We start from the raw sequence: 15,644 nt of genomic DNA, 5'->3' as shown, positions 1-15,644 counted from the left end.
GGATCCCCGCTCCATCTCCGGCCGGGCCCTCCCCGCGGCCGCCGCCCCGCCCCTCACGGCGCCGGCTGATGAGGCGCTGTGCGCGCCGGGCCCGCCCGCGCTGCTCCCTTCCCTTCCCCTCCCTTTCCTTCCCTTCCCTTCCCGTCCCTCCGCTCCGTGCTGCCCTCCCCGGTGCCATGCTGCTGCCCTGCGTGCGGAGCGGGGCTGCGCGCCGCCTCGCCCGGGACGTGCCCCGCGCCTGCAGCTGCTCGGCGCAGGGCCCCTCGCCGCGGGGCTACAGCCGCGGCGCGGCCGGCAAGGTGAGCGGGGAGCCGGGCGGGGGTTGCGTGTCCCTTCCGCGCTCGGCTCGGCTGAGCCCCCCGTGTGCCCCCCGGAGCGGTGCGGCTCCCTCCGCTTCTCTTGGGTGTGCAGAATGGAGGCCTGCGCTGGCGGGGAGAAACTTTTGTACTTAAAATTACTGATTGAAAGAGTTTTAGTCTTTATGTGATCGGCAAAATTATTGTAAGTTCACTTATGCTGTATCTGGCTTCCTTTTCACACTTTAAAGTAGTTGTAGTAGTTGATCCTGGTTTACAGAACTGTTACTCTGTGCATCATGTGAGATAAATTCAAAAACTTAGATAAATGCATACAGAAGTAGCAGTGGTTTGAACACTCTTTACTCTCTGATGGGTCTCTAAATTTCGTGTTGTTTACATTAACCCCTTTTCCAGGGTCTTGTTCTGGGAGTCTACTCCAGTGAAAAGGACGATGGTGCTGCCCAGTTCACTAGTGCGGGAGATGCTTTTGATAGGCTTGTGTCTGGAAAGCTGAGAGCACTTCTGTCTCTGTAAGTGTGTGATAAGCTTCTGAAATGGACCAAAGTACCTACAAATACCAGTAGGAATGACTTTTTTTTTTTTCCGTTATTACAGTCTGTGTTCATATCGCTGTCAGGCTGCTATTTGCTTTGACAGTTTGGAGGGGAGCTCCCATGATAAAACCAATCACTGAGCAAACATGCAAAAATTTCATGGGAGCTGTCCTCTGCTCTGAATCAGCACAGAGCCAAGCATCCAAGTGCATGTGTGGCACACTGCGTGGTCGTGGAGTAAATGCAGTACTGTAAGATTGATCACAAGTAAGGCCTTCTGCATTGAAATAATATTTTTTGTGTCCTAGATGTGGGCCACCTTTGAAGAAAGGGAAAACACGTGTATTTCATGGTTTGCATCAGGTACGAACTTTGGGGTTTTGTATGCTAGTTGATTGATGTGTAAAGTTTTTCCTTACATCTAATTTTATGCTGAGTTCACTGCTTGTGTAAATGGATGGCTCTTCTTCCCTCTTCTTGACTGTTTCAACTCCTGTTCTGCACTGCCCATGTTTGCACAGCCTTTTGCACAGTTCTGTACTCCCTCCAACGTGCTGCAAATGGAGAGGATGTGAACAAGTCTGCTCCAAAGGTGCTGTACTCTGAATAGCTGCTCTTGAATGAGCTAAAGCATGGCTGTTTTGGATCTGACTTCTGTGCCTCCTGTGTCCAGGAGGGGTGAGTCTGTGAGGAGTTACTGGTAGGTGCAAAGAACTGCAAAGTTCCAGACTGACATTTCTAAGACAAGGTAGTCCCTTCATAGGCTTTTGTCAGAGGTTTTAAGTCAGATGCTTGAAACGTCTGAAAACAAGTTATGGGGCTGTTCTTCAAGCAGGACTTTTGCCTGCACAGGCATAATAGGCTATGAGATGAGGATTCATCTGCTCAAAGTCAGGCTTTTGGTTCCATTTGAGAAGCTGGGATAGAACTAATGCACGTGTGTGAAGCTGACCAACATGGAATGATTTGTGCCTTTTGGAGTCCTAGTAAGGCCTAGGCAGGTATGCGATGTGACTTTAGGTGTTTCTCTCTAAGCAACTGATTCTTACATTTAGGCTATTTAAATAATCTGAAATAAATCCATTTGTAGTGAGAATTGCCTACCATGTATAAATTCCTGTGTGGACACCCCACGCAGGTGACACCGGACTTGGTAAAAAGGCTCTCAGAAATTTCATGGGATTTGAGTGCACTGAAGGTCCCACTATCCCAGTTCTGCATACAGGATGGACTCTGAAGTGAGTAGCAAATATCTGCAATAGAAGACAGGAGAATGTTAACTGGTATCACTGATTTTCTGGAAAGCTAACACAAGTTTAAGCATTTTGTGGACTAAAAGACTTCAGTGTAGCAGTTTGACAGCTGATTGTTAGAGGCTGACAGAGATGGGAAAGCTTAACATTAACTTACTTTTTTCTTAAGAGCTATAGGAACATTATGTACATTCACATATATAGCTTGGATCTTTGTGCAAATTTGACTTCACTCTTAAAAGGTTGCTTTAATACTCATTACTTCTTCTTTCCTTCCACTTGTATACAGCTTACAAGGCAAGCATGTAGTCTGCTGTGCTACATTGTTTTCCTGAGCTCTGGAAAGGTTAACCCTGTGCAACTTTGGTTTGCTACGTGTCAAATCCTGCCAGCAGAGCTCCTGGGATGAGCTAACACATTGAGCATTTGAAGTGATTTTATTGTCTTGAACATAGTACTGTGCCAAAAAGGGTTATGATTCTCCAGATAAGTTTTGTCCTTACAGCTTGGAATCTGGATCTGCTTTCCAAGGACTCTTAGGCTTGCCCTTGGGAGTATCAGATTTACCATGTATTGAGTATAAAGCCCTGTCTGCCATGTGCATTGCACACGATTATTAACTGGACAACAGAATAACTGACTTGTATGCCTGTGACAAATGACTGGGAGCACAGCACAGCAGCACCATGCAGGCACTCTTAATGGAAAGTGCCTGATACAGAAAAAGTATTGCATCTATTTTAATGCTATGCTTGATTTGATTTGGAAAGTAAAATCTTTTTAACAATTCTACTGTGCTGTAACAATGAGGAAAATCAATCCATTTGTGTGTTGGCTTCATCTAGGATTTTCCAAGTGTGGTGGTAGTTGGCTTGGGTAAGAAGAATGCTGGAATAAATGAACAAGAAAACTGGAATGAAGGCAAAGAAAACATCCGTACAGCTGTTGCAGGTTAAATATTTTTTATATTGTTAAAGCATTTTGTCTGTAAAGCAATTGCAGTTCTGCAGCATGTTCCCCTTTTGAAGACCAAGTCTAGGTATGCCTTTGTTTTGAAATGCACAACTTACTGCATGGTTTGGTAAGTGCATGTACTTGTCACTGATACTCATGTAAATTTTTCCTTAGTGAGCAAGGAGTTATCAAGAATGTAAATGAAATCTGAAGACAGGTAATAACTGCAGTTATTTCTATGAAATAACTTTCCTAAACAGTGTGACATTGAAAAGGCACTCATCTAATTCGTATTTTGGGGCTGAGGAGCATCACCAGTTCACTTTATAGTCACTCTGTACTTAAGTACGCACATATATATAATATATATTTTTATATATAAATATATATATTTAAGTATGCATACTTATTTCATAACTGAGATATTTGTGTTAGAAATCAACATCTGTCACAACATCAGTACTATGATTCAGTATGTTATCTGTTGAAGACACAAAGGGCTTATCTTAATCAAGGATGACTGCTGCATCTATGTGTGTAAAATAAGCAGTTCTCATTGAAGACTTTATAGTCTGATTGGATGACAGCTGTTTGTCCAAAGTGCTAGCCTGTAGCTGCCATTAACGTTGTTAATTAATGTTCACTTTCTAGCTGACATAAAACATAGTTAAATTCTATTTTGCTCCCAAATAATTTATGGAATACATAGTTTATGAAACGGTATCTAAACTCATCTGGAAGAAAAGAACAGTCATATTCTTGGCAAAAATCTAAATTATGACAAATTTTTGATACCTGTAGATAGTCATAATTCATAGCACTCCAGAATGATAGAGCCTTGCTTTGCTATAGAATGAACTTTTAAGAGTCAGAATAACTGTGGTCTTTCCTTTTTTATTCTTGTGAAACATTTTAATAATTATAATTCACCATTATAATTCATAAAAGTGATATTTTTAGTAAGAATTTGCCAGTATATGGTCATTAGCATTTTTAATTCTTCTACTGCATTATCTGTTTGACTGACTTACTTATAAACTCAGCTATGTCTAGTTAAAATTATTTTTTCCTTGCAATGTCCCATTGATCACCTCAGACAGCTGATCTGTGCAATAGCTGGCCTTCAGTTCTGTGCTGTGCTGTATTTTTCAGTTGGCTGCAGGCAGATCCAGGATCTGGAGATCCCTTGTGTGGAAGTAGACCCCTGTGGAGATGCACAAGCAGCTGCAGAAGGTGCTGTCCTTGGATTGCATGAATATAATGAGCTGAAGCAAAAAAAGAAGCCTGTAGTTACTCCTCAGCTTCATGGAAGGTGATGGCAAAGGAAAGCTTGCCTATTTATTAATCTGTTTGTTTGCTTATTTATAAAACTGTATGTTTGTGCATGAGAAAAACAAAACTGAAAAAATAGGGCTAACAACAGTACTCTTAACTCCTACTCGTTTGAATTCCCTGAAGTATTTTACATCTCAAGTATATTTATAGTGTTTGTTCCATGTGTTTTAATGCCATATTCAGAGACTAAGGGTAAATAAATACTGCTCCACAGAAAAGAAGGACCAGGATAAAAAGTAAAAGCTACCTGAAGAGAAGTTGTGATATACTAGGACTTCTGTGGTATTGTGTGCCAGAATTGTGGAGAACAGATATTTCAAATTCCATGAATGGATAAATCCTTTGGAGAATCGGGAAATGCTAACTGACACCAGACCAATGTGCTATGGATATACTTTACATAGTTCATTTGTTATATTTTCATTCACAGAGTGTAATGCAATAAGAGGAACCTGGGTTCTTCTGCTCTCTAAACAGACATCACTTACTGAGAGCAGAAAGTAGAACCAGGGCTTTTGGTTTCAGAACAATTACTGGAGTGGACTTTAGATGTTTGGTATAGGATATTCTGTCATGCAGGGGAGAGGAATTTCCTGTATGTACTTTAAGCAGGAACAAGTTCTTCCTTACAAAGAAGTTAGTGAAATAAAGTGGAAGCCTCTTGATTAAGCATGTCTTGATAAGTTATATGTAAAATAAACACTCTTCCTATTTTGTAGCACTGCAGATACTTTAGAAACTGATTAAATTTGTATGAAATAAACATTTCCTGAAAACACAGATGGTCCTATGACCAGTTATGGAAGTAAATTTTTTTAATATAGTAATTTAAGTTGGAAGAGACTTCTGGAGGTCATTCAGTCCAGCTCCAACTTGGATTAGGGATAAAGTGGACATTATGTACAACATTAAAGCCTGGCCTTTGTTTAGTCCACATTTTAATATCTCCTGAGTTGAAAATTCTAGTGTTCTAGTGTTTAACTACACTCATAGTGAATTTTTTTCTTTGTGTACTGTGCACTTTTCCTTGTTGAATCTTGAGATTGTTGTCTGTTGCTGTCTTACTGTGCAGCTCTGAGATGTGTTCGTGTTCAGACACACTCCTGCTTCAATTCATGTTTTCTCAATTTGTCTGCAAGGATTCTGTCTGAAAACCTAGCTAAAGTCAAGAAAAATCAGAGTTTGGTCTGGAAAAGACCTTTAAGGTCAATTACATCCACTGTGGTCCTCTGTGACAAACCCTCTCATCACAGAATTCATTTATGTTGGTCAGGAATTTGCTGCAAATCTAAAATATGGTTCCCAGTGACCATCTTGTCCTTCATATAGCTAGAAATGGCTTTCAGAATTACTTTCTCTACAAACTTCTAAGGAATTTGTCTAGGATAACTGGCTTATATATTTCCCTGTATCCTCCTTGGCATTTTTAAAGGTGCATATTTGTCCTTTTCAGTCATCAGGGACCACATTCAGTTACATCTTTCAAACTGAAAGAGCCTAGGCTTGCAGTGATGCCAGCCAGCTCCCTCAGAACCCTCAGGTGTGTTCTGCCTGCTACCAAGGACTTGTGTATGTCCATCATCCTTAAGCTAAGTCCTAAGTCTCTCTTCCTGTCATGAGGAGTGCCCCTCTTTCTTAAACTCTGTTGCTGAGTACAAAGAACTGAGGAAGCTGGAAGCAGATCTTGGTTGATGCAAAGCCAGCTTTGAGAACTTCAGCCTTCTCAGTGTTCAGTAGGTTACCTGCACCATTTAGCAAGTGAACAGTGTTATTCCTGTCCTCCCTTTTGCTGATGGTGTTCCTGTTGAAGTCCCCTAGGTACCTTTCCCACTTCTTGCCAGTTTCAGTGTCACCTGACATTTTGCTTCTTAATTACATCCTTCCATATCCAGGCAATATTTCTGTATTCCTCCTGCATTCCTCTATCATTGTCCTGCTCTTTTTAGAGGCAAAATCCTGTTCAGTGCCTTGCTTTGTGATAACTTATAAAGTAATCTGTCTTAGTAAAAGGGAAGGTTTTATACTGGTCATCTGTCAAAGTAACTAGAGAGACTTCCCCATTTCCTATACAGGCAGCTCTGTGATGCTTGCTTTGTCATTAGTTAGTGAAGTGCCTTGAGTGCACTGGGAAATGGGATCCAAATTCCACTCTTCCTGCATAACCATATTTCAGTAAAGGGAGAAACAGAATTGGAAACTTTAAATGGTAAATAAAAACTTTCAAGGCTGTTAAAAGTAACGTGATTACAAACTTCAGAAGGGGTATTAAACCTTGTGTTTAAGGATTTAAGCCAGTCTTTGATTAGTAAGGATTAGGATAAGACCTAATGAATTGGATAGATAATTTTCCATCTGTCTACTCTTGGATTCTCCTAGCTTTCTCTGAATTGTTTGGCACTGACTAGAACCAGAGACAAGTTACTAGGCTAGAGTCCTTGTACTAAGATAACTGATATTCTTAATTTCTCCAAATTAATGATACTGCATTTTAAGAAAAAGAATATTTGAATGCTTTTCTTACTTTTGCAAATGTCTATAATCCTGATCATTGTTGTTGTTTAGTGCTGAAAGGGGAGCCTGGCAAAAAGGTGTTATCTACGCTGAGGGGCAGAATCTTGCTCGGTACCTTATGGAGGCTCCAGCTAATTATATAACTCCAATCAAATTTGCTGAACATATTGAACAGAAGCTCAGAACTTTCAGCAATGTGAAGGTGCACATAAGGTAAATTTCATGGAAATTATTCCTCTGTATTGTAGAGGACCATAACAGTGAAATAAGATACCTCTGAGGTTATTAAAATCTGAAGTTATTCAAATCTCATTTTCCTTTTGCTACTTCAAATGACAAAAGCAGGGGAAGTGTCTGGGGAAAAGGTGTGAGGGGTGCCCAGACTGCAGGCTGTTGTCAAGCATTAAGTGAGCTGCTAGTTTGCAGAGGAAGCAAAATACTATGATGCAGTAAAATCATTAACTGTCAATTAGTCATGCAGTCAGTTATTGCTTAATTAGCATATGTGCTGGGAAAAGAAGCCTCAGTGAACAGAGGGCTAATATTAAGTACCTTTTGTTTTCTTCCCAAGTGGGTTTTATACATACCTTTGCTTTTTTGTGTGGATATGGTAATAAAACATCTTCTATTTACTGCTGTTACTGTTGGGATTTTTTAATAGTTTTTAAAAATGTGAGATGGAGCCATAAAAGCCCTGGCAAGTGAATTTGCACAGCTGGTGCTTCTTGCCTCTGAATTTCTACTTTCTGTTCTATAGTGGAAATGATTCCTGGTTGTGCAAGTTTTGGAGGCTATTTTGTTGAAAGCAAAAGACTGGGGGAAATCTTGCTAGCAGAAAGCTAAATGTAACCTGCTGCAATATGTTACTTCACATACCTTTAGCATCTACAGCCTCACAGGCAAGTGAAAGATCAGTGTTTCTGATGCAGGAACTGTAGACAAGCTGTTGTTTTGTTGGGTTTTTTAAACAAGACAAAACAAAAAATCAAAGAGCAACTGAAGAAATATTTTTCTGATTCACCAAAAAAGGTAGTAGTGGTTGGATTTAAACTACAGTTTCCAAAATAACTAACTAAAATGAAATGGTTTGTTTACAAACTATCAAGAATCATGATATCTTAAAAAAATCACCTTAGTTGAAGTGTCCAGTTGGGAAAAAAAATAAAACAACTAATACATGTTTCTATTCCAGACCAGAGTCTTGGATAACAACACAAGAGATGGGAGCATTCCTGAGTGTAGCTAAGGGTTCAGCTGAACCTCCCATCTTTCTGGAGATTCACTATTTAGGGAGTGCCAATACAGATGACTCCCCATTGGTATTTGTAGGAAAAGGAGTTACATTTGACAGGTATGTATGCTTGTATGCCAATATTTTAATTACGAGAGGGACAAAATGCTTTCCTGCTATTCATGTTCAACAGGGAGATGCCTTTTTTTTTGCTCAGCATGTCTTCCAGTGCCATTCCACTGAACTTGCATTATATAGTAGCTTGTGCTGCCTTTTCTGGCAATAAGGCAACATCAGTTGTCCAAAGCAGGAATTCATATGACATCATCTTGTAAGGGAAAGAAGGAAATTCAGAAGGAAATAAAATAAAGAAGGTGGTATTTTTTTTTCTTGTCCTGAACAGACCTGTGGGTAAAGAATTTGCTTGTTTAGAATTGCAGTATGTCAGTGGACATCGAGATGATGCCTAAGGAAATAGAAAATAGTTCATTCTTTGCAGCAGTTCCTTATAACTACTTTTCATGTCACATACTGCTGAAGAATTATCAGTCAGTTCCCCATCCATATGTTGATTTTTACCAAGTGTACTATTTTGTTCATTATGTGCTATTATGAAGACCAATGAGTTACTCCACTGCAGTTTACCTGGATTTTTATGGTCTCCTAATTAGGAGGAAGTAATACTTTTATCTCAAATGAAAACCCAGATACCTTGATTCCAGTACACCTGCTAGGGTTGTAGAAGTACCTGGAGCAGCAGGTCTAGCATTTCCTGATATTTGGTGTTAACACACACTGACGGACAGAACATCACCAGTGTGTGTGACATGGAACTTGAGCTGTTTGTTTCAGTGGTGGCATTTCCCTGAAGCCATCATCGGGTATGGATGCCATGAGAGCAGACATGGGAGGGGCAGCAACTGTCTGTTCAGCCATTGTGACAGCAGCAGCTCTAAATCTACCTTTGAACATAATTGGTAAGTGGTTTTGTATGGAGAATCCAAAAATCTTAGTTCTACAGGGTTCTGTGAGAGAGTATTTTTCTATTATTAGCAATGGTAAAAGCCATGTACAAACATCATGGACTCTTGTACACCTACTTCTCTCATTCCCTTGCTAAATCTCTCTTCCATTTTTACTTGCATATGAAAAAATTACTGTTCTTTACTTGAATAAAATATTAGAACACCAAATCAAGATTTTTAAGGTATGATTTTCACATCTTAAGTGAGAAATGATTGTCAATAAAGATACTGCCAGTGAGTCTTTGAAAAGTCCTGATCCTTCATTACAGGAGGAACGTGCATCTCTGTATAAGCAGTTAGAAGGAAAAGGAGTCAGGAGTGCCAAGCTACCTCTATAAGTGTGTGCCACAAGTGAACAGGAAGAGGGATCAGCTCTAGTTTCCTTAGGTGAATATCTCAGCAGAAAACTAAAACCAAACCAGTCTGCTGATACCTTTATGCATGTGCAATGATATTTTTTCCTGAAAAAAAAAGTTTATTTTTTCTACAGAGGTAAAATTAATTGAGCTGATTCAGACGCTGTGGCAAGACCAGTTGGCAATGACATGGAACATGGTCTGCAATAGTTTTAGTTTGAGAAGCTCGACTTTGAGTGAGCTGGTATTTAGTCACTTCTGTGCTTCAGCCAGGAGAGGGCAGCGGTGTCCCGGCGCAGCCTCGGCGTTCCTCACCGAGTGCGCGGTGGGGAGGGCTGGCAGCGCAGCCTGTCTGTACATCATGCCACTGAGAAGTGGTGCCCCACTTGTGGACCTTGTGCCTCGTGCACGCTTTCCCTATGAGTGAATTTCCTTATTCATTCCATGATCCCAGTCATAGTTGCAGTTTTGACACTGAGCCTGTTTTTTGCTCATTTCTAGTTGTTCTTGGTATGGCTGGAGTTATGTGACAAGTCCTTGGACCACTCTAGACATTATACAATGAGCACAGTTTGAATGGCTCAGAGTGTTTATTTCAGAAGTTTTTAACCGCAGAAAGAAAGAAGTTCCTTTACATGTGAATAATTGTATATGTGAGACAAAAAATAGTATTTATTGTACCTCTGGTATCACTTGTCTGGAAAAAATGTAGAAGAAAACCCTAGTGGTAAAGTAGTGTATGTGAGAGAGCCTTGTGGTGCAGCATGCAGAGGAGTTTCCCTGATTGAAAACTGGACCATGTGTCTTCCATTAACTGGGAAAATTTGGATTTTGAGTTTAATTTCAAAATTACACTCGTAGTATTTTCTTAAGGAGGTGTTTGGACTTTATCTAAGTGGGGTTTTTCTACAGCTTTTCTGAGAAGAAAAACTAGTAGTTCACGTTTCTTTTTCTCTCTCTAAGGTTTGGCACCCCTCTGTGAAAATATGCCCAGTGGTAAGGCAAACAAGCCTGGAGATGTAGTTAGAGCCAAGAATGGAAAAACAATACAGGTATGCATGTGAAACTTGGAATTTGGGTACTTTTAGTGAACTGGTTTAACTAACCAAGTTGACTGGAGTCAGATTAGATTTGAAAAAATCACTTATAGATAAGCAGTGCAGATGTACTGTTTTTAAAATTGTAAGAAGCATGTTACTAACTAGAAATTGCTGTGGTAGGATTTTTTCAAATATAGATTGAAGAGATGGGACATGTCTTATAAATTGCTAGGAAAAGCTGCAAAGTAAGGTCATCTATTGAGCATGCTGGAACAGCTCATTTGGCACAAGAGGTTGTTACAATGCTCATAAATTCAGGCTCTAAGTCCAAATAAATAACTTTAATTGCTTCCAGCAGACTCTTGAGGTGAATTCCTTGCTATCTGGACATCAGAGTAAGACATCAGTTTCCTGCTGATGTAACTACAGTCTCTACATTGCCAAAATGCTCAGTACAATCAGAACTCTGAGTCATAGGGGCTGTTGGTTCAAAGGAGCTTGCCAAATCAGTACCCAAGATACATATTTCATATTTATTACAAATGGTTCCATACTCATCTAATAGATTAAATTGTACTGAAAGCCATTGTGCTGTAGATCACTGATTTAATGCAGAAGTAGATGGCTTTCTTTTTGTCTGAATTTCTGTGATTCTGCCACTTCTGACTTGATGAACCTTCCATTTCTTTACATTCATCTCTGAAAACTGAGTTCAGTCATCCTCTGCTTTGAGGGAAATAGACTGGGCATGTATTCCCCCACCGAGAAGAAATCTGCAAGAAAGTGCTGCTAGCTTCAAGCACATGATGCAGCCCGTGTGCTCCCCTGAGACACTTCTCCAGTCTCCAGGCTCTTCTGAGGAGCCAGCAGTACAAACACACCCAGCATGCAGAGGAGGTTGTAGTGCTGAAGGATGACTTACCTCAGCCACAGACTGCTTTTACATATAACTGTATATCAATATTATGTTTTTTTCTTTCTTTTTTCAGTGTAGTTTGACTAAATTTTTCATTATCTGAAGTTTCTAGGGTCTCTATCCAACAACTGTTTAAGATATGTGAGAAATACATCAGTGAAAGACACATTTACGATACTTTATCTGTTTTTTACTGATTTTGCCTTTGAAGGTAGATAACACAGATGCAGAAGGAAGACTGCTGTTAGCTGATGCTCTCTGTTATGCCCATAATTTTAATGCAAGGGCTATTGTGAATGCTGCAACATTAACAGGTAAGCAGTGTCCCTTCCCTGCTCACTTTGAAGTTAGTTTTGTGTTACTCATTAGTTGGGCTGTGGATTAGTTGTGCTGTGTATATAAACCCCACCTTAATTCAAAGGCAACTGAGATTATTTTCCATGTTTCAGGACAGCAGTGAGCACAGCTTGTGTGTCTCTGGAGTGGGGAGGGGATGTGCAGGGTACATGCTCAGCAGTGGAGAGGAAGTTGGGTTGGCTCAGCCCAGCTGGAGCCAAGAGCAGGAAAACCTACACAGACTTCAGTGCTTGTGCACAGTGCTTCCCTGTGCTTCTTCCATCTCTGAGCTGGACCCTCTCAGCTCCCAGGCCTGTGTGATGCAGAGGTGGTGACATGTTCATGGAAGAGTCCTGCCCAGTCCATCTGGCACACTGGAGCCCAGACAGGTTCCTGAATGCCTTGCTGAGTGCCTGAGCTCTGACCCAGCCGGTGCCAGTTCTCCCACTTTAAGCTGGCTCAGGCCTCCATGATGGCAGGAGAGTCGTCATCATTCCTCAGGAATTCGTTTGACTGAAGTATTTTTGTGTAATTTGCATACTTTTAGGCATTATGTGTTTTAATTGTTTCATCTCTACAGCTGTATAATAATGAAGTTGTAAATTTAAATTTAAAACCAGCAATTTTGTATGCATGAACTCACTAACAAGCGGTCATGGGTGAGGTGACTGTAGCTGCAATAAAAGCAAACGTGGAAGAGTAACTCAGACAGGACTCTACTCTGTTGCTTAATTAATATGCTAAGCAAAATAATTATGCTTATATAGATTCTCTGCTAATGCCTTAAATTATGTTCCATCAGTTTTACCAGTTCAAATGCTGTGGAAAATTTCAATAGACAGAGGGGAAACTGATTTTAAGATTGTTAGCTTGTATAAAAGTATTCCTCTCTGGGATCCTTGGGCACCAAGCAGGAAGAAGGAGGGCTCCCATAGAAATTTCTTTGACATATTTTGCTAAACTACTTTTATTTTCTTTTTCATCTCACTAAGGATTAAGTGTTGGTATTAGATAAGCAGTTCTGGGGCATCAAATAGATAAATATCTAATCCTATGATTTAATATTTTGATAAGGATTATTTTAATAAATTAAATGTTTAATCAAGTAGATTTACACATGATGTGCATAAGTCAATGTAAGTGAAATTCACAAAAGAGAAAATAGCTCAAAAATTGTAGAGGTCTATAAACTGGAAAAAGCCCATTCACTTGTATTTTCTATATGACAATAATAATATCTATGGTTTTTAAGAGGATGCTGTTATTGTTTAATACATTATCTTAGAACTATTTCTAAGAAACATCAATCTGAAACAAGAAAGTTTAGTTTCATGGAAAATAGAATATAATTTTTGTGATTTCTTGTGGTTTTTTAGAATACATAAATGTTCTAAAGATGTTCAGACTTTCAAAAATGTCAGTATACTAAAGTCTTCAAGTCTTGCAGTCTGATAAATTCCTGTTACTGATAATGGGAATTAAAAATGGAAAGTTCTTTGAGGAGTTAGGATGCAAGGAATAGCTCAAGTCCACCTTTGCCTTTGTCATATAAACTTGAAGGTGTGTTTCTTTAGGTGCCATGGATGTTGCATTGGGATCTGCTGCAGCTGGAGTGTTCACAAATTCATCCTGGCTTTGGACTCACCTCTATGAGGTAGGTTACCTGCATTATTGTTAAATCATAATAGTAATTCAGTGATATGTCTTATTGAAAAGTCAGTAGACTACTGAAAGTCTTTATGCAAATCTGAGAGATGTTATTATGTTTTGAAATTTTAGAGGAATGATGTCAGTACTCTATTTAGTTGAAAATAATATTGACTGTTAATTACTAGCTCTTCATTGAGATGTAATATCCTACACCAAACATCTTAGGGATCTGCATGTTCTGATAACTCACTACATATGCATAAACTCTGGACTACTGGCAGTAATTAGTTCATGTTAAAAAGATAATTGATCTTGCTTAACAACATGGATACAGAAATTCAGAGAGGCCTTGTGAGTGGCTGAGGTCCGATGGATGAAGGAAGCTTCTGAGGGAAAGGATTTCTATTGTCAGGAAAAAGGAAAAACAGAAAAAAATATGTTTTTTTGATGGTGCCTTATGGCTAACACTAAAGTACCTAAAAAGCAGGATTGCCTGTTTTGTTTTGCAAACAGTGTATATCCAATGGGCTGAAGGTTTTTAGACTGGTAAAACCTAAACAAAAAGAAGCATGCATGAAAACAGGGCTCACAAGTGCAATTAGAAAAAGGCATTCCCAAAATATGAGTTGTTTTTTTTTTTTTTTTAGGCCAGCATTTTGACAGGGGACAGAGTTTGGAGGATGCCTCTTTTTGAGCATTACACAAAACAAGTCACAGACTGTCCTCTTGCAGATGTGAGCAACATTGGAAAGTACAGCAGGTAAGATGAACCGATACCTTCCATGTGCCCCTTTCTTTCAACCTATTTGTTTGATATTTGTGATGTTGGAATTGCTTTGGGAACAATACATCTTTCTGTTTCCCACAGAGCTGGAGGAGCATGCACAGCTGCTGCATTCCTGAAGGAATTTGTGACTGCCTCTCACTGGGCTCATTTGGATATAGCTGGGGTCATGTCAAATAAAGACGAGGTGCCCTACCTCCGCAAGGGCATGGCAGGGCGGCCCACGAGAACGCTCGTGGAGTTTGCAGCTCGATTAAGTCAAGACAGTCACAATGCCAAATAAAAATACTTGTTCTAAAATCATCCACTCTGCCTTAAGAAAAAAAATCTTAAAAGGTATCATATGTTCATAAATTAATGCCCCAAGCATATTTGCACTATGGCAATTAACTAAAAATGCATTTTATAAAATATTACTTGGGAAAGAATATCTCGACTGTGAGATTTTTCATCCCTTACCCTATTATGCAGCAAAATAAAAATTATTCTGTTTGAACTACTGAAATATTTAATACCAAAACATGATAATGGGAACTATTGAGACACCTATTTTATATGCAAATATGCATAACTGTTGTAAACAAAAATACCTTATTTGGATGTGAATTTTGACTGAGAATAAACAATCAATGACAGATGTACCTCAGTTTTGAGTGAACTGTAGGTGGTGTAAATGGGAACTCTGCGAAGTTTTCCATGGAAACACCATTCTGGCATTTTTTCCTTAGAAAAACTAAACGGCTTTTGGTATGTACTGAGGCAGAAATTATGCTGTGCAATCAGCATTAGCATGGCTTCAGCACAGAATTATGTAGTAAGTTATAAACATGTCAGGAAGTGTATATTTTCAGAAAACTAGTGGGTGCGAGTTAGTGTTTGTGTTTTTTAGGGGGACCTGCCCTTCTCTCACATGGTTTTTGTCATTCTGATAGTTCCCCTCTTTCTTGGTGTGAGGTGGCCACCCTTCAAGCAGGGATATTACTCCCAGAATCAGTTAAAACATCAAACAGACCTGACGCTTAAACCCTGAGGTGATTTTTTTTGACAATTTGGGAGATCCAAGCCCATGAGGTGGGAATTTATTTTGGTTTAGGGTGGGTTTTTGTTAAATGCTGTTGTGGAACAAGTGATGCTGAAGCAGTGCTTCCCCAGGCTCGCACCTGCGAGCCGCAGGCAGGGCAAAGGCTGGAGGAGGAGGAGGGTCCCTCTGGGGCGGATGGCTTTGCTGTTTCTGCTTGCCTTGTTCCAGCAGGGCCAGTGCTGTCCTGCGGTGCATGGGAGTGTGGCCAGCGGCTTGAGGGAGGAGATCCTTCCCCCCTCCTCTGCCCTCCTGAGGCCACCTCTGGAGAGCTCTGTCCAGTTGTGGGCTGGTCAATGCAAGGAAAGCGTGGAGCTGCTGG

At 40.0% G+C, this 15,644-nt stretch overlaps 1 protein-coding gene across 1 annotated transcript; it reads left to right on the top strand.

Annotated features, from left to right (window-relative positions):
- The first annotated feature begins 82 nt into the window (after positions 1-82).
- LAP3 (leucine aminopeptidase 3) lies at positions 83-14,885 on the top strand. The gene is made up of 13 exons (XM_064418566.1): positions 83-299; positions 714-829; positions 1,162-1,216; positions 2,952-3,057; positions 4,213-4,372; positions 6,958-7,119; positions 8,099-8,257; positions 8,990-9,114; positions 10,482-10,570; positions 11,686-11,788; positions 13,385-13,464; positions 14,108-14,220; positions 14,329-14,885. The coding sequence occupies exons 1-13, from the start codon at positions 177-179 to the stop codon at positions 14,525-14,527; spliced, it is 1,590 nt and encodes a 529-aa protein (XP_064274636.1). The 5' UTR covers positions 83-176; the 3' UTR covers positions 14,528-14,885.
- The last annotated feature ends 759 nt before the right edge of the window (positions 14,886-15,644 follow it).

This window comes from Passer domesticus, chromosome 4 (genome assembly GCF_036417665.1).
Source record: "Passer domesticus isolate bPasDom1 chromosome 4, bPasDom1.hap1, whole genome shotgun sequence".
Classification (NCBI taxonomy): Eukaryota; Metazoa; Chordata; class Aves; order Passeriformes; family Passeridae; genus Passer; species Passer domesticus.
This window is presented reverse-complemented; position numbering and strand designations above follow the sequence as displayed.

Bases quoted from the DNA above. Each gene is read 5' to 3' on its own strand.
- LAP3 (XM_064418566.1), top strand. From the start codon at position 177: ATGCTGCTGCCCTGCGTGCGGAGCGGGGCTGCGCGCCGCCTCGCCCGG. The intron at 3,058-4,212 runs GTTAAATATTTT...TGTATTTTTCAG, and splicing joins CATCCGTACAGCTGTTGCAG to TTGGCTGCAGGCAGATCCAG. The intron at 9,115-10,481 runs GTAAGTGGTTTT...TCTCTCTCTAAG, and splicing joins TCTACCTTTGAACATAATTG to GTTTGGCACCCCTCTGTGAA.